The 23,051-nt window shown below is 42.6% G+C and overlaps 1 protein-coding gene across 2 annotated transcripts in view; it reads right to left on the bottom strand.

Moving 5' to 3' along the window:
* FHL2 (four and a half LIM domains 2) overlaps window positions 1–23,051 on the bottom strand; it is a 403,193-nt gene that overhangs the window by 6,860 nt on the left and 373,282 nt on the right. For both annotated transcript variants that reach the window (XM_078657994.1, XM_078657995.1), the window contains exons 3-4: window positions 13,008–13,182; window positions 11,001–11,170 (exon numbers count right to left, since the gene is read on the bottom strand). In XM_078657994.1, the coding sequence (XP_078514120.1) occupies window positions 11,001–11,170; window positions 13,008–13,182 (345 nt within the window). The remainder of the gene's footprint in view (window positions 1–11,000; window positions 11,171–13,007; window positions 13,183–23,051) is intronic.

The raw sequence follows: 23,051 nt of genomic DNA, 5'->3' as shown, positions 1-23,051 counted from the left end.
TGCCTCTTCTCCCCCACCGACAAAAAAACCTGATCCAATCAATCATACTAAAGGGATGTGATGTGTAAAAGCTAAGGGGGCTCGGGGATCAGGGTAAACATGAAAATAATAGCAGCACAATTGCAGCAACTTTGCACTATTGGAGCAAAATAAATAAATAATAAAGGACAATTGTATTTGTACCATTATCACTGCTTGTGTGACAGTTTAAGAGGTAACCGTGGATGCACCTGGATAACGTGCCAAAATGCAACCTCCACCTCCCCAGAGGTTGGCCCCTGGTGAGGTGACAGGATCCCATAAACAAGAGCAGTTTGTCATGCCCTGGGCTCTGGCAGGAGGAGGCCCAGCAAATGCTGTCACTGCGCAGAGAGGCCTATTATCATTCTGTATTTGATAATTAGGCCAACATACAGAATGATAATGGGTCAATAGCAGCCTGTGCCAGGTCGGGGAGGGGCTGCTGTAGGCCACTGATCACAACAGGAGCATGAGCTGGCCCCTACAGGGAGAGTTACAGAACTCTCAGGCTGTTTGCAGGGGGACAATGTCTGAAATTACGGACCAAAGGTGTCCGTGACAGAATTCCTCACGGACAACGGACAAGAAGCCCAACTAACGGGCAGTCCTTGAAATATATGGACGGTCGAGGGAGTCAAATCCTTTCCTCAGGTCCAGCTCAATGCAGTCGTCCTGGGACCAGAGGTGTGGAGCGTATTCCAAGATCCGGAAGAATCTCCGCAAGTTGAGTGATGTACTGCGGGCCAGAACAAACCGATTCTGGTCTGGATGCACCAGTGTAGGAGAGAGGATGTGATGCAGCGGCCATAGCTGCCGGCTTGGCAGCTGGGGATTTTGGTTTGGGTTTCGACGTCAGCTCAACATCCTGTTGTGAGACTGGGGTAAAGTAACAGACGACAGGAAACAGAACTGGGGTGGAATGGGCTGACTGCAGAAAGAGAGAAAATCAGAGGGAGAATAACAGAATGGGGAGACAGTGGAGCAGACTGAGGGGAAAGCAGTCAGATTCAGGGGAAAAGAGGCAAACTGGAGGAAAGTGGGCAGGCTGAGGAGAAAGGCAGCAGACTTTGGGGAGAATAGGCATTCTCTGTTGTGCTCATGTGTACTCGGTGGAAGACCATGCAGATTGAGGGCAAAGCAAGTCTACTTGGGGAAGAACCTGATAAACGTGTGGGAAAGCAGGCAGCCATGTGGGAAAGCAGGCAGCCAGATTGAAAAAAGGACAGACTGGGTGAAAAAAGATGATCAAAACTAAAAGAAAAAAGAAGTCTGGCTAAAGGGAAATCAGGCAACTTGGTTGGAGAACCAACAGATTATGTTGAATGTGGGCTGACTCAGTGGTCAGGGGTAGAACTGGAAACCTGGAGGAAGGAAAAGCCTACAGGCTGCAAGGAAGTGGGCAGATTTGAGTGGGCAACAAGTAAAATGGGGTAAGCGGGTACAGAAGGGAAAAAGCAGGCAGGCTGAAGGGAAATGTATGTAGAGTTGGGGGAGACAATTAGACTAAGGGGAAGCAGGCAGGCTGAGGGCAAAGTGGTAGACTTAGAGGAGAATCAGGCAAACTAGGATTAAAATGGACAGATTTGGGAACTGAGAAGTCAGACTGGGGGTAAGCAAGCAGTTGGAGGGAAAGCAGACAAACCAAGGGTGAATAAGCAAACTGGGGCTAAAGTGGGAAAACTAAGGAAACAGGCAGGATGAGAAGAAAGTGGACAGAGTGGGCAAAAGCCACTAGGCTCAGAAAAAAGGTGAAAGTGAACTGATTCGGGTTGGAAATTGGCATATTGGAGGAAAGTGCGAAGGCTGAGTGGAAAGTAGATGAACTGGGGTGAAAATTGACAGACTGGAAGATAGTGGTTGGGGTGAGGGGGAAGCCAGCAATCTCAATGGTAAACAGTTAAGCTTCTTTGGCAATTGCACAGTTGACAGCAAAATCACGCACATTTCTGCTAGTTTTCTAGCAGCTGGGTAAACAGTGATGTTTCTTTGCTATTTAATAGTCCCCAGACAAATAATGCCAAGGGTCTGCTTTTTTATCTAGGTGCTGGTAAATAACTTTGGATAAATTGTGCTCAATCACTGCTATTTAGGCCAGCAGGCAGGTAGATAGTGACGTTTCCTTACTATTTCCAGAGCCACTAGTCATACCTTACATATGTTCTGTTATTTAACCAGCAAATAGTGATGCATCATTACTATTTACTCAGTAAATGGCCAGAAGGGCATATGACTGCTTTTAGTTACTGTTTACATGGCTGTTACCCAAATAGTGCCTAGTGTCTTCCTTTTTAGTCAGAGGTCAGGTAAATGTTTCTTTGCTATCTACACAACTGCCAGCTAAACAGTGTGCAATCTCTAGTATTTAGCATGTGGTGGATAAACAGCAAAGTCGCTTTGCTATTTGCAAGGCCTCTGGCTAAATAAGAAATAATGTCTCCTACTTATCTGGTGGCCAGCTAAACAGAGAAAAAGCATTATTCACCTGGAAGCCAGCTAACCAGCTGACACCTTTGTTTATTGTAGCCACGCTTGTACTATCTCACACAGTTTTGCAGTCAGAGGGTGCCAAGGATGGGTAAAGGATTGGTCTCAAGCTTGTCCCTTAAAAATACCATCATCTAGATTGTCATGAAAAGTGGGCTCCTTCTCTTGAACATTTGCTATCAAAAGATATATGTCTCCAGTGAAAGTATCCTTTATTTGTATCACATGCACCCTTACTCTGTTAGACCCACACCCTATTCCTTGTTGGGGATATATTGCCCAATGTTTGAGTATCATCCATTACAGCACCCTGCAATCTATGCTATGATCACTCTACACAATCATGTGGTACACTGGTTTTGTTTATAAAATTCTGCTTACACGCAGCATTTCGTTCCACGTGTCCAATTTCCTGGGTATTGCTAGAATATAGCCCGTGCTCTCTTGTCCTTCGCTCCCTACTAAAATTTCCTGGAAATCCATGCTGTATGTTGCATCTTCCTTGGAGATGGGCAAAATTATTTATCATCGCCAATAATATCTGCTGAATTCACTATCTGCTGTTGCCCCACCAATTTTCCTTCTTCCAATTCTCTTGCCCCATTCAGAAGTTCTGTTTTATGCTTTTCTACTTCTCCCTCTCCCCTGTGCCAGGATTCTTCTGACTACTTCTCCTTTATCCCCTCAGACTGTACTTTTAATCTCCATTTTCTTTTTCCAGCTGCCTTTTCAAGCCCTGCCTTCTCCTTTTTCCTTTTTCATTACATACTCTTTTTTTCCCTTTTAAAAACCTATAATGGTATTCTTCTTTATAAATTATTGTTTATTTAACGATACTTTAAATTCCTATTGTTTTAGAAATTATGGGGCAGATGTATCAAAATACCTATTTGCGATTCTCAAATAGCGATATTTTGAGAATCGCTATTTGAGAATTGCAAAATGGTATGTATCTAAAAAAATCGCAATTTTTAGCGATTTCTTAATATTCCTTATTTTCGAATAGCAAATTGCTAATTCGCAATTAAGGAATAATTTCACATTCATTTCTATGGGCCAGGAGGCCCATAGGAATGAATGGGAAGTTATTCTCAATTTGCGATTCGCAATTTGAGAATCGCAAATTGAGAATAATTTCAAGGGTGCAAGAGTGTCATAAGGGACACCCTGATGCACCCCTGTAATTTACATGTGTGCGCATATGGCGCACATACATGCCCTAAGGGCATGTATGTGCGCCACATGGCACCTTCACAAATGGCAAAAAGCGCATTTGTGGAAGAATTCACAATTCACCACAAACTTGAAGTTGGTGGTAATTTGCGATTTCTTAATTGGAAATCACACAACTTGGGTGCTTCATACATAGCATTTAAGGAATCGCAATAGTATTTACCATAGTTTGTGATACCAATCAAAGACATGTGGAATGAGACTCAACACACATTTGGCTAACAGTGTTTGTGTAGCTGTTAGTAGGAGGAGCAAATTGGTTAACTTACAAACCCTCTTGACTGCCCCCAATTTTTCATATGGAATCCAACCCAGCAGAATACTCGTTACTGATCTGTACCCCCATGATTTCTTTAATTGCCTCAATAATTTCTATCCAGTATCTATGCAACTGATCACAACTCCGGATCACTGTTAAAATATCGAACCGAAACATATTGTGTGGACAGAATGTTGTGTCAAAAATATCAAGGACCTAAATATCGAGAAGGTAAGTGCAAAAGGTAAGTATAGATTTACTATTTTAACTTCACATCTATGTACCTTGAAGATATATACTGACAAGGTACATTTATGTGGAGTTATATATAGTACAACTTTTCTTACCTATAGAAACTTACCTTTGCGATATTTTTGTCCTCGATATTCTTTACACAGTATTTTTGGTTCCGATATTCTGTATAAACACCCACAGACCCAGAGAATAAGAGAAATGGTTCCTACTTACCTGCAAACCGTACAGCATTTCCAACACGTTTATATAAGGAGATATTGCTGCTTTAGTTATGATCAAATTGTGAAATTAGACCTGGATAAAGGCCCTTGTGAGATGGACTGTATATGAAGTTGGAGAGTGGAGAAACCTAATTAACAAATCAAAAATGTATTTGACATTATTTTTGGCTAGCTAGATGTAGGCCTTTAAAATGTGCACAACAAATAAATGTGCTCAAGTTTCTATTCCTATCAATTAATTCTGCTCCTTATGCCTAGCCTCTGTATCTTTCCTTAGCTAACATGATGACACATTTCAAGGATGAAGGTGGTAGACTGTTGGCTGAAGTGAATGTTTTCATTGTCTATTATATGAAGCTTCTTTCAACAGATACGTGCAGGAAGAACAAAATGCAAAAACATACATTTTACTTCTGATGCAAAGATTACATGAGAAATTAATGCCTGCACAGAAATCCATAAGGTATTTTGTATTTTAAGGATACATGGGTTCGGAAGGAAAGTAAGATTTTTTTTTTTTTTATTGTGGTGTAAGATCTCGTTTCCTAAATCCATGCTAACAGAATGTCTTGTATTTAAAAATGTCAATATTGTTCTGTATAATGTGTAGGGTTTAAACAGTATAGATGGGCTCAAGTTATTGTCAGTTGCAGGAGTAGTTTTATCTGTGATACCCTGCTGCTTTGCTCACTTTATACTGAGCCCTTTTCAGATCATTGTGCAAATTTATTGTCTTTACTTTTTGAAGTTCTTTTGATTGCAGGCTCACTTTAACTTACTTGGCACAGTTGCTCATTGGACTTCTTTTAATGTATTATCATGCTTGCTCGACATGTGCACAACTTATGGGCTCTCTATGAGACAACAGTGTTTGCTGTATGTGCAGAGTATTTTGTTACATGTTCTGAATGTAAGCTATTTGAATATGTCTTTATAATCTGGTTTTTCTATTGTTTCCTTAGACAATTTATGTGCTGTAAGCATACAATTAATGTTGTAATATTTTTGCTGTCTAAATTACTGCTGTAATTGTAATTATATTCACAGAATAAAGCTACTGATGAAAAGGCAAGTTGGAGCCTTTTGGTAAATTATTTTTGGCTCAGTTTTTAATCCACTTTGTCTGTCACTGATCCTGGGATCAACCCTTTCTGGCAGAAGGAAAACATCGGCAGGGTTGCCATGCGTGGCAGTTTGTGGTGAATTATTCCCATGAGGAGCTTGGAAAGTAGGCAACTGCATAAGGTGGTCCTCAAATTAGAGTGGTACAACGGGTTGAAAAAGGATTGCTTGGGATGTTACCTTGAGCAATTGCTAGAGTTTAGACTATTTGCACACATTAGTCTATCATCTTTTATGTGTTTGTTTTGTAAGTGGCCGTGGGTATGAGTACACTGGGGTATGGCCAAGGGCATCCCTTGCTTGCTGTGCTAGAAGAACCAAGCTGTGTTTACTAACAAAACCTAAATGGGCCAACAACTAGTAGTCTGGGGTTGCTTGTATTTCCTTCTGGGACTTTGTCTAGCAGTTTGGGATAATAATAATAATAATCCACATTTGTAAAGCGCACAATCACCCATAAGGGTCTCTAGGCGCTGGGGGCCGTCGGGAAGATTAAGCAAGCTATTGCCCAGAGTCACATGGTGCTGGGCTAACCTGCCGCCAGAGCCGGGGATCGAACCCTGATCCCCAGATTCCAGCGTCAGTCGCCCTGGCCGCGGCGCCACACCTCTCCCATGGACTGGTTCCATGTGATGCAGGGTCAGTACTGATTTGCAAAAGGTGGGCCTCTGTCTGGAATGGTACAGTGGACAAACAAAGAGTGTGAACCAAGCAAATACTATGGTTTAGACTATTTGTAAGTGTTTCTCCCATCAGCTGGCTATTATCGCCACTCCAGCCGTCAAGAGTGTCCAGGCCCAGAATTACTGATGCCATTACTGTGCATGATTCATTCATCTGAACCCTTTAAAGCACACATTTCCACCTGCTTTCAGCATTAGGCTTTACCACTTGCATACTTGCACCTAATATAATTTGTAATTATTCGGGTTGACATGCCCCACTTTGCATGGTTTGCAATGTGCCCAAAAGTGTTGTACAAAATATATTTTTGTGTCTTGCTTTCTGTAGAAGTGTACGCCGTCCTGTAGCCTTAATGTCAATGTGCTATAAACATTATCTCGAGTTTGTGTTTTAAGCTGTAATCCAGTCGAGTGATATTTCCACCAAAGGCTGCTAGATGCCTCGCAGAATAAAGGATTGATCAATGAACAACAGCTCTTGGTGGGGTGAAACATTTGTGCTTATATTCGAATCCTCTCATAAACGTAATGAAAAATCACCTTGACATAAACTCCTCTGCAGGGACTTTATCTTGATTGAACCCCTTTCGTGCTCCCGTCGGCACTCCCTCCCCAGTGCTGCCGTCGGCCAAAAGCCGACGAAGCCCCGCCCACACTTTAGAACGCCCGCAGCGCGGCGGAAAAACCGCCCAGGTTAAGGCGTTAATAATATGCCCCTTTTAAGATACTTTTTTTAAAAGATTGGTATTGAGTAGACCCAATTTAAAGGGAAAAAAACGTAATCAAGATATGATCAATTGTGGACTTGAAAGACATTTCTCTAGAACTTAAAGGTTCTGTAACGTTAAGGACATTATGCCAACATTAAATTAACAATACAGGGGCATATCATCAAGAGGGGGCGATAATTATCGCTAAGCACACTTAGCGCTAGGATAATTATCGCCACCCAACTCTGAATTTTATTGCGGAGATAGCGTGCTCTCAGCAACGCCTATCTCCACAGCAATAAAATTCAGAGTGCAAGCTGCCTAACTGTGTGATTATCACTGGAATCGCACAACTTTAGGAGATAGCTTGCTGATAGGGCCACACATACTAAGCCATAATATCCACCTTCCATAGGATATCATGGCTAAGTCAGTGTCAAATCAGGCGTAAGGAAAGTAGCGATAACAGTGGTTATCGCTACTTCTCCTGTCGCTATGCTGCTTTGCGTGATGCTTGATAATAGGAGAAATGTCGCTTAGCGACATTTCTCCAGTTATCCTGGGGAGGAACGGCCATTTTGCATCTCATTAGAGAGGCAAAGGTGGGCGTTTAGGGAAAGGGTGAAGAAGCATGGATTCACTCATTAGTGTGTCCTTGCTAATAGGGCGTTAAGATTATCGCCGCTTTTTGGACGAAAACGGCCGCAAAAGCGGCGATAATTTTTTAACGCCGCCTTGTTGATATGCCGCACAGTACTTTGCACTGGCAAACTCTATGGGGCATATCATCAAGAGGGGGCGATAATTATCGCTAAGCGCACTTAGCGCTAAGATAATTATCGCCACCCAACTCTGAATTTTATCGCGGAGATAGCGTGCTATCAGCAACGCTTATCTCCACAGCGATAAAATTCAGAGCGCAAGCTGCCTAACCGTGTGATTATCGCTGGAATCGCACAACTTTAACAGATAGCTTGCTGATAGGTCCACACATACTTAGCCATGATATCCACCTTCCATAGGATATCATGACTAAGACAGTGTCAAAGCAGGCATAAGGAAAGTAGCGATTACAGAGGTGATCGCTACTTCTCCTGTCGCTATGCTGCTTTGTGTGATGCTTGATAATAGGAGAAATGTCGCTCAGCGACATTTCTCCCGTTATCCTGGGGAAGAACGCCCACTTTGCATCTCATTAGAGATGCAAGGCTGGGCGTGGAGGGAAAGTGTGAAGAAGCATGGATTCACGCAATAGCGTGTCCTTGCCAATAGGGCGTTAAAATTATCGCTGCTTTTCGGCCGAAAACGGCCGCAAAAGCGGCGATAATTTTTTAGTGCCGCCTTGTTGATATGCCCCTATATATTCCAGAAGCGATCTTAAAGGAAAGTGAATGCTATTTTAAGATAATTATAAATCAGAAACATATGGAGGCTCTTAATCCACTTCTCCTACTTAGAGTAAACTGTCCCTGCAGTATTTCTACTAGTGGGGCAGAGGGAGGGAAAGTGTCAGTGTGGCCAAGACAGTGACAAAGATATTATACTTTTTTTCTTACTCTGTCCATTTTATGTATCTCTGAGGTGAAGGCTCCTATTGCCAGTGCTAAGGGAACAGAAGGAAAGTACTCTCAAGGAAGCCTCACTGGCTATTTTGTCTCTCCGTGCTTACATACTACTGTATAAAGTGCCTTTTTTTAGTTAGATTGGTTTTAAGCACCAGGGAGGTAGGTGATGTAGGAATGTCTATTAAATGTTACAGTTAAGTACTTTTCTGTTGTAGAGAATATAGCACATTACAACGCAATGTATTACATCACATCCTTTTATAACGCAGTCGTTACAACGACCGCGTTGTTAGTACGCAATACAATTACATCGCAAGTCATTACAACGACTTGCAGTAGGGGCGGGCTGGACTTAGGATTAGTATTATTTACTATTGCTACTCCAGTTTGCACAACAGTAGGGAAGGTGTTGTAATGAATTTCCAATACCTCAGCTCCCCCTACAGCAAGTCGTTGTAATGACTTGCGATGTAAATTCATCGCATACTAACAACGCAGTCATTGTAACCCCCACGTTGTTATAGTACTGCGATGTAATGACAGCGTTGTGAATGCTGTTTCCCGTTGTGGAGCAATGCTGCATATGGGTCTCACCTGACCTGATCAGTGGTAAGAGTTTTAAAGGAAAGAGATAGTAGCATAAATTGCCCCGTGAGAGTTTCTCCTCCAACTATGTGTGTGGACGAACCTAGCACTAGTGAAAATTATGTAATCTAGTGTTTGCGTGGTTATCTTTCAAGTAATACTTTGGAGGAGGGCCTAGACAACTGTTTTTAGGATATATCTGATTCTGTCCACAAGTATATATAGAAGAAATGTTGTTAGCAGGAGGCAGGTCATATATCTGACATTCATAATACCACGTGACATAACTGCCTGAGGAAAAAATAGCCTACCCGACGCCAAAAAACACAACTTATAGGCAATTGAAGAGAGGGGCCTTTACTGCAACGGCTAACCTATCAATCACTGATTCATATTTTTTTACACCATCCACTGTCAGCTAAATTACATGATACAGTGTAAGGATGGTTCCATATTAATAAGGGTTCCTATTCTACTGTGTTATATGCATTGCTGTTGCAGTAATGCACAAGAATCATTATCATTCTCTTACCTAATTCAATGTCCTAATGTACAGTCTGAGCAGTTGTTTAACTATACATGGCCCTTAGTTTCCCTTTAGCATCTTGTCACTGCCCTTGCTATCTCTGATCTCAAGGATCACGATGGAGCCCTCTTTACTGTCTGAGGTTTCAATTCCTTGTTCTTCTTCTACCCTATCAGCAACAAATAGTTGGTTGTTAAAGGGCTATTATGGGATGAGGCGTCAACCCTAAGAAAGTGAATGTCATCGGGATTCACTTTGACTAGCATTTTGATGAATGAATGAACATGCCTATCAGAATTACAGGATGTTAGAAATCAGTGGCGGCTCCTCTGCTAAGGCGGAGGAGCATTGCCCCACTACTTTGCAGCAGTGAAAGAAAGGAAAAATTAAATTATAATACATTGGTGATTTCATGTTATTTTCTCCTGATGGATATCTTTGCAGGCGGGGCTGCTCAAGCAGGGGGAGGATTGGTGAGCTAACTACATGCACATGACTGTTTTGGCTGCCGGCTGGCCAAACAGTCATGTGCACTTTGCATGTTCTCCACCAAGACTGCAATACAGCCTGGGTGGAGAACATGCCCAGGCACTGATTCCCTGGCTGAGCCTCGAAACACTGCACTCAGACCAGACCACTCACAAAGCTGCACTGGTCAGGTGAGCCTGGATGCTTCCTGTTCCAGTCCGAGTCTGATGCAGTGATGAGACGGAGGAGAGACGCAGCAATAAGGTATGTTTTTTAATTTTTTTAACACCACTGTACTCTTACCCCCAGCCCTGCCACCCCTGATCTGTGCCACCCGCCACTCTTAGAAATGGAGATTGAAGATGGCGTTGTCACACGAGTTCATTGGTGAAGAATGAGCGAGGGTTTGGAGAATGCAGTACTTACTAGCCACTTCTCATTTAACTTGGACATCCAGCATCATTTCAGATGCACTCGCATATGGTTAATTTCCAACTGGTAAGGAGAGTGATCCAGTAGTCAGTCCTTGGGTAACTGTTACATGAACCTTTCAAGGGAAGAGGCGCACTTGTTCAAATGCTTGCCTACCTAATCAGTAGCCTAATATTGATTCACCTAATGCTAGAAGTGACCCACAAAACCACCAAAGTACCTGATATGTAGCAAATTGGAGCTGCCACATCAGTACACAAGACTGAGTGCATACTGTCAATTTCTGAAGTGGGTATATTGCTTTAATTTCTATTGAGTTTTTAAAACTATTTAGAAACAGTTAACACGAAGTATTAAGTTTTGCTTCATTTCCAGCTAGACACACTAACTAGATGCCTTTCATGAAACTCTCCAAATTTAGGTTTCCACACAGTACCTTCTTGCATTGTACACACTGCATAGCAAACTGCTTCTCATAACAGGGCACACAGAAGTTCTGATTGTCTTTGGGAATGAAGCTCTTTGTTCCGATTGGCTGCTGGCACCGCAGGCAGATGAAGCAGGTCTCATGCCAGCTGCTGCCCTTGTATTCCATTTTCCGAGTCCCTTAAGGGAAAACAAAAAGAACAATAATTTCCACACCGTCTTCTGTGTATGGGGTCTGGTCAATGAAATATACCTGATGGCCTTTCAGTATACCATACAGTCTTTTTAGTTACATTCTGTTAAATGGTGGCTCTAAGAATGTTCAGGTTACAGAGCAAGCAGATTTTCAAGGCTCAGATCTACAAACACCAAAAACATGTATCTTTGAGAGGGCTAGGGAAAAAAACAGGGCTTTAAATGCCTCATTAAAGACGGATGATTTTGATACACTTGTATTTCATGGCTTTTTGACATTTAAAATTTGTACGCAACAAACTAGTGACATTTTTAGTTCTTGTCTGTAGACAACTACAGCTGTCTTTTGGCAAAGAGACCTATTGTAACATAAAGTGGACTTTGTGTCTACCTCTTGCTCATGATATGAAGACTTTCTGGTTTATCTCAATTCCCTGTTCCCGATTTGATGGCTTTCGCCCGTCTTGCATTTGTCCCACCCAAAAAGCATTCCGGTCTCACTGTGTTTTTATTTGATGTATGGACCCTTCCATAACTGACGTCAAACCTTGCACTGCTTGAGGGACTATTTTTTCTCTCTCTAGTTGTGTCTTTCTGCTCCCCAACAATTGTCTACCCCTGTTCTGTTTATTAAAAATTAAGGCACCCATCTTTAGCTGCTTGATACACTCATTGCACTGCCCGCTACTGTAAGGGCAGGCAGCCAACATAAAATGGTAATGGGGAATCATGCAGCTGCAATAAAACTTTCCGAAAAGACAATTGGGATCCCATATGCTTCCGTTGCTCCCTGTGTCATGACTTGTCATGCAAGATTGTCCAGCTTTTTGGTTCAGTTACTTACAATTACTTTCATATACCATTTTAAAAGTAGTAAAAAAGGTATACATCCCTTCAATTTGAATATTAATATCCAAATTCATCAATTTGTTCATACTTTTCTCATCATCCAGATTTCTTTGAGTAGGTAAGGCAAAATACAAGACTGGCAAATATTCGTGAAGCATACATATTGTAACATCAAATAGAAATAAAATCCAAACACACACATTTTGTCCCACCTCATCAATATCAGGGGAGTGACTGAATAATACTGGTTTAAGAATCTTACTCTGACTCAAGAGCTGTTTCTTACAGTTTTTTCTTTTAATAGAATTGCAGCCCATGCTCCGGTGAACTCCTGTACCATAAAATGCCCTACAATAATCTGTCTTTCCTCACATTATGAATTCATATTATGTCTCAGCACAAAGGTGTCCTACCTACTTGACTCTATTTACAATTCCGCACAAAAGAATTTTTTGATGCAACAACCTTATGGTCAGCTAGGTTTCCAATTTAAAAGCAACCATTTTTAAGTCTTGGCTTAGAAACTGGCCGCATAAATATGTAAAAGTAGCCATAATCAAGTTAATTAACAAAATAAAATAGATCATTATCTGCAATTCTTCGTGCAACTAATTTATTTGAGATATTTGCTGACAATGAGCAAGAGAGAGTGCATAACAAGACCAAGTAAAGGTCTTGATCAATTCATAGACACTTCTGACTCCACCCTAATTAATTCCATTGAGGTAGACTATGACAACCAGAGCAAGCTTCTGAATTGGAACTCAGCTATGTCAATTGCCCTTTTCTCATATAAGGATCATATTAGGGCACCATAAGGTAGAAATGGGTTGATCTCGTATTCATGTAATGAGTGACGGTTATATGCCTCCAATACGCACACTTGATACCTCCCCTTTATGAATCAGTCTCTAATTTCATAATAAATGCATTAATGCAAGTGGTTAAATGGAATGCCCAGTCACTTTCTTACCTGGCATGATCGTCTTCTTGCACTCGATGCACTTCGAGGAGTACTCATTGGAGTAGCATTCAGTGCAGAGCAGATGCTCCTCCTTTGCAGCAAAGGGCTTGTCCACCAGGGAGCGTTTGCACTGGAAACAGTGGAAGCAGGTTTCATGCCAGTGTCGGTCTTTATAGGAAAGATCCTGTAGGAAAACAAAGCAGGGTTGTGAATAAAGGTCAGCAGCTCCTAGAGTCAGGACCAACATTATGGACAAACTGTTGAGTGCTTTTAGTTCTGCTGATTACCTAAATATCAAAAAAGGAAAATACATTGCATACGCTAAAAGGAAGAGCTAGAACCAAACACTATATTAAATATTTGCTCCATTTACAGGACTAGCAGCATTTATGTAATCACTACCTGCAACCATAATATATGTTATTTACATCACTTGTATTTACTACCATTATTTGCGCACATCTTTAAACAGGCAACAACTGTACTGCTTTGTAGAGTGCAAAACGAGCAGGGCCCTACTTTCAAAGCTCCACTAAAAAGCAAGAATGTGCATGTTAGCTTACATTTAATTAGCATTTTTGCCACAATGGCTTTAGCAATTACGATGGCAACACAATGTTAAATGTTGGTTGGCTCAGTTGACTCAAAACTTACCCGAACTAGTTTTGTATTTTTGGACAATTATATTTGTATTATTCAAATGACTTTACATTATTGTTCCGAGCTCCCTTCTTGCTAAAAACCAAGATAGTAAGTATGTAGCCATGTTGAATTGAATAGAGACAAGAACATAATTAATTCAGATGCGAAGGCTAAATCATAAATGTGGCACAAACGATGGTGCCATTGCTCTGAGACGGGTCATGTTTGATGTTTTTTCTGTCTCTGCACTGGAATATTCACTATGTTTAGATACCATTTATATAACAACACCTTGGACAGTGGACCTATCAGCAAAGAGCAAGGCACCAATCCTCTATATACCAATCAAATTAGTCTTCAACCTATAGCGTGCTATTTCTAAATGCCCCCTGTCCTGAGAGCATCACCCAAACCTGGGGTAAAATGTCAATTTTTGTCCAATTTAGAAGAGCAGTTTTTGGGATAGCAGGGACGGCGTTTTTTTTCGAAACTGCGGAACGCCGTGTGGTTGATTTATCGTGATCAACACTTTAGGTAATTACCATTTCGACACATATCGTTTGGGACTGTGAAACACGGAAAATATATATACTCCCCAGAACAGGACAAACTCGTATCCTAAGATCTTTGTATCTACATAAATAAATTGCTTTTGAGCTAATGGTGTCGAGGCAAACCGAGGTCTTAACGAAAGCGCAACGATTCGAGCAAAGCATTTACTTTCCTCTTAATATGGAGCGCTGTTTGGGGATTTTGGACTAACAAAGAATAAGTAGGATCGACAGATGTTTAAAATACCTTTCCCTTCCCATGTTGGATAACATCGTGCTCGAGAACAACCATTTTGCCCTGAAGAAGTTCTGTTTTCAGAACGAAACGCGTTGGCTGGCTTTTCTTTTCCCAAAATGGAATATTAAACAAGCACTGAAAATTTACATCTAGACTCAGCGTCTGTATACAAACACAATAAGAAAGTTATCCAGTATTTCCATTTGGATTGGATTGATTTATAAAGCGGTACTCTTCTAAATTGGACAAAAATTTATGTTTAGGTACCAGCCTACTTTCATGCTCTTCTTTTACCTTTCAAACCTTCAATTAAGCAGGTGATATTCTGGTCTGTCCTCATAGCCTAATGGGAAAAGTGAGTAATATACTGTGATTACCAGCACAGATGGTCTCATGTTCTGCCTTTTTTTTTTAGAATATGTAAACAAATGCAGCAGTCTTGGAATACACATACCAGTAAGAAAGAGGCCAGGGCAACAGGAAGCACTGATTTGCTTTAGTAAAATATCCCTTAACTAAAAAAACACACAGTTTACTTTGGAAAAAGACTCCTTCCTCTTCCACCCCGGGTATGCCACAGGCAGGAGGAAATGATGTCTGACAAGCTAATAATTTGCACTTTCATTTTTCCATTGCACTTTGAAAATAAATGTAAATATTTGGAGATGATAGTGAAACCTAGTCCTTTAACTGGTTCATTCTTGATTGCTTTGCTAATGGAGAAACCAAATATTTTGTGTATTTAAATAGCAAGAACATGAGCAGCAACTTTTCTCATAAGAGACATTATCACTATATAGACACCTGAATATTCACTCCAAAAAACACTGATTCTTTCGTCACCGGAAAGTAAAACTCTCTATCTATATTTAGATTAAAGTGTGCTTGCGTGAGGGTATTTAGTAGGGATCTCTATCCAATAAGATTTTACAGAGATTCAGCAATAATACTAGAGGCAAATCATCCTTCCTTTCCAGAAAACCAGAAATCAAAATACCACCAGAATCGATACAAATATATGCCCCAGTACTGCTGTCATAAGCTAAGGCACTTTCAGCCTGTACTTGATGGTTACCCATATATTCAAGAATAGGGAAAATTACATAAGGAGCATTTTCAGCTTTGACTGAATGCTGCTAATAATATGAGGTTCAGTGTGCCATTGTCATGAATGCTGATTGAATATACCAGAGTACTGCTCAATAAACCAATGCATTAATTAATGGTGCTCCTACAGGCAATAGTTGTTTTCAGACTGACACAAAGCATGAAAACATGGCGAGCTCCAAAAACATCCACATCCTCTTTAGGTTAGGGCTGATATCCTCCTGAAATTTAGGGGTACTCAAAAAACCTTCCCATTTGCCTCTTGGCTTACTGCCTTCGCCCTGTTCTATTTTACACAACACTCCACATTCACCCACACTCCGCTTCGGGTAACCATCTTCAGACATGTATTGTTCAATATCAGACCATCAGACGAGCATGAAGCAAGTAATAATGATCTTTTCAAGGACAATTTCCTCAAAGTTCTTACATTTACCATGGCCCACTGCTCCTTTACTGTGTCTTTATCTTCACAACTCCTAAATCTTTTACCAGCCGACTTTAATATTCTCTTGTATAACAGAACCTCGGGTTCTGAACGCAGTGCTGCGGTGATTCATTCCACTGACATTCAGTGGAAATTGTCACTACTCCAATGTACATTTACTTCGAATGCCCACATGTAGTTTCTTGTCTTTTCCCTGTTCTTCAGTTAGCCACAAGCCCAAAAATAACTATCAGATTTCCAAAGACCTTCCTTGACTAGGCACACTTCATGCCATCTCTCATAACCCAGGCCTTCATTATAGGTGACATAAACATCCAAACTGATGATCCAATGAAGATCTATACTCTCTCTGCCTTAAACTGCACCCCACATATCCTTGACTCTGCCAAATCCCAAGGCATCAACCTTAACAAAGACCTCTCCATGTACAAACACATCAGCACCTCACCAGAGGAGCCAACCATCAGTTGCATGTCCTTAGGAAAGTAAAACATTTCCTTCCTGTGGCTGACCTAAAAATTGGAACACAGGCACTTGTTCTTCTGAAACTGGACTATGTTCAGGCGCGCAACACCCATTGGGCTCACCGGGCTTCAGCCCCCCCCCGTCGCCTCCTCTGCCCGGGCTAAGATGACACGCACTGAAATCACTAACTAACACTGTGCATCGGAGCCGAGAATGTGATTTTTATTATGCATTCTGAGAGGCCCAGCAGCCCGAGCAGACAGCCAGCCTCTGAACAGTTTCCTCGAGTGAACACCCCTGCCCTCACCTCTTGATTTCCATTAGAGTGGTGCCGCCGAGGTGAATTCCTTGCCTGAAGGCAGGGATTTCACCTAAGCACTTGATGGGTTATAAGTATGGGGTGTGAAGTGCACAGCAGGGGGGAAGGCATGGCCAGTGCAGGTGGCGCCTTTCTTTTGTATGGGAATTTCTGCTGGTGTCAAAGCCCAGGGTGTGCTGTCTGTGCACTTGTATAGATGTGTATTCCATACAAGTGCACAGACAGCAAACCCTGGGCTAAGACACCAGCAGAAATTAATTTTCAAAGGAAAAGCATCACCTGCACTGGCCATCCCTTTCACCCTGCTGTCTGTGCACTTGGATGGAATTCACATCCACCGCACTGCTCACCAGATAAATGGTGAACAGGGCCATGGATCTTTCTATTTTCGCATCCAAGGGCAGCAGCGAAGAAGCAGAGGGGACCCAGGCAAGGAGAATCGAGGAGACCTATCTACTCTGAGACCTTCGAGGGGTTGGATGCCAGGACGCAGTGCTGCTGATCAGCCCGACTCCACAGTATAGTATCAGAGGAGCAGGCAGCAGTTTTTTATGTAAGTTCCAGTAACTTTAATGCATTTTTCAGCACAGCATTACCTACTGCCTGCATATCTAGGTTACTGTGAATGTTGTTCTTGACTTACATGCATAGAAACGTCAAAGAGGACAGTCCCCTCAAAATATGCAACTGTAATGTAAGTTTGTAGTGTTCATTTTTTTTTTGGGGGTGCTAGTGGGTAACTTTAGAGTTCAGAGTGGGTGTGGGTTTTAGGGAGCCAGTGAGTAATTTTATGGTTCATGGTGGGTTACAAATTGGGGTGCCAGGGGTTAATTTTAGGGTTCTGAGCGGGTATGGGTTTTGGGGTTCCAGGGGGCAATTTTAGGGTTTAGGGGGGGTATGGGTTTTGTGGTGCCAGTGGTCATTTTAGGGTTCAGCGTGGGTATGTGTTTTGGTGTGCCAGGGGTAATTTTAGGGTTCAGGGAAGGTGTGGGTTTTGGGGTGTCAGCGGGCAATTTTAGGGTTCAGGGTGGGTATGGGTTATGGGGTGCCGGGGGAATTTATGGTTCAGCATGGGTATGGGTTTTTGGGTGCCAGAGGGTAATTTTAGGGTGTGGGGTGGGTATGGGTTTTGGGGTGCCGGGGTGGGGGGATACTTTTAGGGTTCAGGGTGGGTGTGGGTTTTGGGGTGCCATGGGATTAATTTTAGGGTTCAGCGTGGGTATGTGTTTTATAGTGCCAAGGGTAATTTTAGGGTTTACGGCAGGTGTGGGTTTTGGGATGTCAGGTGGCTATTTTAGGGTTCAGGGTGGGTATGGGTTATGGGGTGCCAGAGGGGAATTTATGGCTCTGCATGGGTATGTGTTTTGGGGTGCCTGGGGTAATTTTAAGGTTCAGGGTGGGTATTGGTTTTGGGGGGCAAGGGGGGAATTTATGGTTCAGCATGGGTATGGTTTCTGGGGTGCCAGGGGTAATTTAAGGTTCAGGGTGGTAATGGCTTTTGGGGTGCCAGGGGGTAATTTTAGGGTGTGGGGTGGGTATGGGTTTTGGGGTGCCGCGGGGGGGGGGGTAATTTTAGGGATCAGGATGGGTATGGGTTTTGGGGTGCCAGGGGTAATTTTAGGGTTCAGGGCGGGTATGGGTTTTAGGGTGTGAGGGGGTTAATTTTAGGGTCCAGCGTGGGTATGTGTTTTGGTGTGCCAGGGGTAATTTTAAGATTCAGGGTGAGTATGGGTTTTGGGGGGCAAGGGTGTAACTTTAGGGATCACTGCTGTATGGGTTTTGGGGTGCCAGGGGTAATTTTAGGGTTTAGGGTGGGTATGGGTTTTGGGGTGCCAGGGGGGTGATTTTAGGGTTCAGGGTGGTAATGGGTTTTGGGGTGCCAGGGGGTAAATTTAGGGTGTGGGGTGGGTATGGGTCTTGGGGTGCCGGGTGGATAATTTTAGGGATCGGTATGGGTTTTGGGGTGCCAGGGGTAATTTTAGGGTTCAGGGTGGGTATGGGTTTTAGGGTGTGAGGGGGTTAATGTTAGGGTTCAGCGTGGGTATGTGGTTTGGTGTGTCAGGGGTAATTTTAAGATTCAGGGTGAGTATGGGTTTTGGGGGGCAAGGGTGTAATTTTAGGGATCACTGCGGGTATGGGTTTTGGGGTGCCAGGAGTCATTTTAGGGTTCAGGGTGGGTATGGGTTTTGGGGTGCCAGGGGTAATTTAAGGGTTCAGGGCGGGTATGGGCTTTGGGGCTCCAGGGGGGTGATTTTAGGGTTCAGGGTGGTAATGGGTTTTGGGGTGCCAGGGGGTAATTTTAGGGATCACTGCGGGTATGGGTTTTGGGGTGCCAGGAGTCATTTTAGGGTTCAGGGTGGGTATGGGTTTTGGGGTGCCAGGGGTAATTTAAGGGTTCAGGGCGGGTATGGGCTTTGGGGCTCCAGGGGGGTGATTTTAGGGTTCAGGGTGGTAATGGGTTTTGGGGTGCCAGCGGGTAATTTTAGGGTGTGGGGTGAGTATGGGTTTTGGGGTGCCAGGGAGGGATAATTTTAGGGATCAGGATGGGTATGGGTTTTGGGGTGCCGGGGGTAATTTTAGGGTTCAGGGCGGGTATGGGTTTTAAGGTGTGAGGGAGCATTAACCGATCCTGATTATCTACCATTTTAGCTCCGCCCCATTGATTAACATTAGCCACGCCCCTTCTTTTGCCATGTTAGCCCCCCCCGAAATGAAGACCTAGTTGCGCCCCTGACTATGTTAGTGCTACCCTTGTGGGTCTCCCGAAAACCTCACTTGCGCCTCTTAAGGCCACTTTTGATTCTGCTGTCAGGCTTATCAGGGGGTCTAAAAAACGTGATCACATCACTCGACCTATGTGTGGTGAATTGGCTGCCACTTGAGGCCAGGATGCATCTCAAAATTGCTTGCCTGACCCATTAAGTGTTACACCACAACACCCCTTCTTACCTGGCCCAGAAACTGACCCTTTTGGGTGGGAACAGATCCTCCAGAAGCACCAGTTCCTTACTGCTCAAGCCACAAATGTTCAAGAAAAAGAAAACATACTACCATCCTTCTCTAGAGTAGCCCCATATATCTGGAACTCTCTTCCCACAGAGATCAGATGTAACCCCTCCACATCCCTCTTCAAGAAAGAAGCAAAACAAATCCTATCCAACAAATTCCTCTCTTACTGATGACCTGGCCTGGCCTGGCCTCCACTCCCTGGTTCACCTCACCCTATATTTTGCTGGCTGCCTTCCGACACTCCGCATCCTGCCCGAATCTTGAACCTGTGCTTCACTTCCCCCTTCATTATTCTACACATTGCTACCATGGGGTGATTGTGCCACTAATCCCCCCATAAAAACCATAGAACGTTCAATCGTGTTTCCAACAGCCATTGGACACTTCATTGTCTTTAAATGACAAATAATTAATCTTTAAAATACTCTGCTGATCTACAATGTTCATGTAGGCACTGCGTCAATATATCTCTGGGAGGAAAAAGACCCAATATACTTCAGCCCACTTAAATGGAACCGCGGCAATACTCGCACCACGACATTAGAACTTTTTGTCACACCACTAGATGATATAGCAAACCAACTACACTGAGTTGTAAGCAACCAGAGCGCTATTGTTGGAGCGGAAAGACGTGAGAATTTCTCATAATGCCTGTCACTATCATAAAGGGGTTCAGACTACTTGTTGTTCCAGTACTTGAACACTCTATCGGCGCAAAAGAATGGCAGTCTCATTTTCCCACATTGGTACTGTGGAGGTGAGTGTGTTTTACAAGTGTTGAATTGAATGATGCGCAGTTCCAGTCAAACTGGTCATCCCCTCAGGGAAGATTATTTTGTTGACGCAACATGCGTAATGCTCTGCTTGATGGTGAATGTTTTGATGAGACTTGTAATTGTACAAACATTTTAGCCAACCGCATAATCGAGGGTCATGCTTATTTTCAAAATAGTAAATATAGAAAATCTGTATGAAAAAACAGCTCAGGAAGTTCCAGAGCACACTCATTTAGATTTCAAACAAATTAGAGCCTGAACACAAGGGCTGAACACACAGTGAAGCGTTGCTTAGTGTGCTGCATCCACCTGAATGTCACATGTTTATATGCTAGTGAGCCTACCTTATGCCATGATTAAGACTACCTGGAGGAGGTGGTATTTAACACAACTGTTGAAAATCGATATGCCTGGGTAGAGAATTTAAAGTGTTTGACAAGTTTCACTTATTACACATTTAAGCAGTATAAGATTCACTGTAGCTTGCGGGGTTCGTCTTATCCCCAACCATTTTTTAAATTCACCAGACGCCACAGAAGCAATGTGTAAAACCCCTTTCTTCCAACCCTAGCCCCAGGGTCAATACGCTGAGGTGTTTTGGCTCTGCCACTTTTTCAGCACAATGTTGTTATTATTGCAGAATCTGTTTTCACTCCTACCCAACTAAGTCATTTCTGCAGACAATTAGTTTTGAAGTAAATGCCTGTCATGATATTCAATCTGCTCTTTATCCATATGTGCTAATCTTGTGCGTTACTATAAGTACCTGAATGTACACTCCTTTGGAAACACAAGAGGCTGGTTGTATGCAGTGTTGGCTCCACCTGGAAAGAGACGTCATGTCTTAAAAGATATCCTAAGCAAACACATGAATTAAGCCAAGGAAGACTACATGTCCCATGGAGCCCAAGGACTATCAGGAGGTTTGGAAATGACGTCAGCCATCTTGAATGATTAGAGTATACGTTTCTTATGGTCCAAAACATTTATGGCTTGCCAAGCATCATCCATAGTTGCAACAGCTTTGATGTCATGGTCAGTATTTAGAAGCTTTGCACTCTTACTATGTTTGGAGGTCAACCAAAGACTGTACTGGATACAGAGAAGTATTCTAGGATAATAGTAGTGTTCTGCTGTTTGTCTGGCTGGAGGAGGACATTCCATCTGCCACCGAGACGGCTGCCTGCCAAATTTAGAGATCACCGGCAGCCAGCAGTGATTTCTGTACCTTTGGAGGCACCGACATGATGGTGGTTCCTCTGAAGGTACCAACAATTTTGTGGAATGCTGCCGTCAGTATTGACAGCCACCCACCAAACTTTTTGTGTGCAAAAATCAACCCCTAAAGTGAGAGTTTGTTTTTGAAAAACAAATAACTAATGACTGCCATGCCCATCGAATGTTGTTTCCTGAGTATGAGGTTCATTATTTTGATGTTTCTGTTTGTCACTACCAGGTTTTTCCAGGAAATTACATCATTGGCCCTAAATAGGATGGGTGGTGCAATGTCCTTATTCCAACAGCCATCACTTAGTTAGGCCATGGGAGTAAGCTCTCTGTCAAGGGATCCAATTAGGGGTTTCACAAGCAGAAAACTGACAGTCCTCCTGACTTTAAATAGCGGGTGGACCAAGAGTCTGGCAGACAGGGTTTCCTGTCACATTTGAGAAACAGTGCCCTGTTTGCCAAACTCTAATACGGGTCCTTGTACTTGTGATTGAACACTATTTTCAGAAGTCATTTCTTGGGGACTATGAACACTTATATTTGCACTGGTTTGTGTCCATGAGAGGAATGAAAACGATCCTCACTTAGCACAAATCTTGGTACCCTTACTGTTAAGATACATTTTGGAATTAAGGTATCAACTTAGGTGGGGAGGTGATTGCTTGCTTTTAGGTGACCTCTATAATGCTAATGTGCAATTATTATGTTGCAGTTAATGAACCTTTCACATTAAAAGTTTTTAGAACCACATAATGTATTTATACCACATTGACCATAGTTGTCTATAGTAAGGAAAGCATAATAACTCAGAATAGTCTTTTCATATGTTACATCAATTTTAATTATGTTTCAGCTCTAGAAAGTTAGAGGGTCTCACTTGGCGGTAAAGAGTTGGAAATACAGAGATTGTTAAAAAGTATATCATATGAAATGTTAGGAATAAGAAGTCAAAATGATAGAATCGTTAAAGGCTTCCTCGTTGTCTATAGGTTTCAGCCCTCCTGAGGAGGGGTGGGGGGGGGGCTGTGCCCAACTGTCTGAAGAGGCAGAGAGGCAGTATCCAGAGTTTCTCTTTCTCTCTCTTATCCCATCCCCTGTTCTTCGAGTATACTTCTAATCATCATATTGTCAGTGTATGGTTGGCAGTAGATTGGTAGAAGTGTGGAAGTACACGTCACTCGCGATGGATTCACATTGCAGCTTTAGTGCATTGTGACAGTGTGATAGTAAACATTAAAATAAATAACAAATGACATCAGCCTTCTGCAACG

This window comes from Lissotriton helveticus, chromosome 8, assembly GCF_964261635.1.
Source record: "Lissotriton helveticus chromosome 8, aLisHel1.1, whole genome shotgun sequence".
Classification (NCBI taxonomy): Eukaryota; Metazoa; Chordata; class Amphibia; order Caudata; family Salamandridae; genus Lissotriton; species Lissotriton helveticus.
The sequence above is the reverse complement of the archived record's forward strand: the minus strand, read 5'-3'. Positions and strand labels throughout refer to the sequence as shown.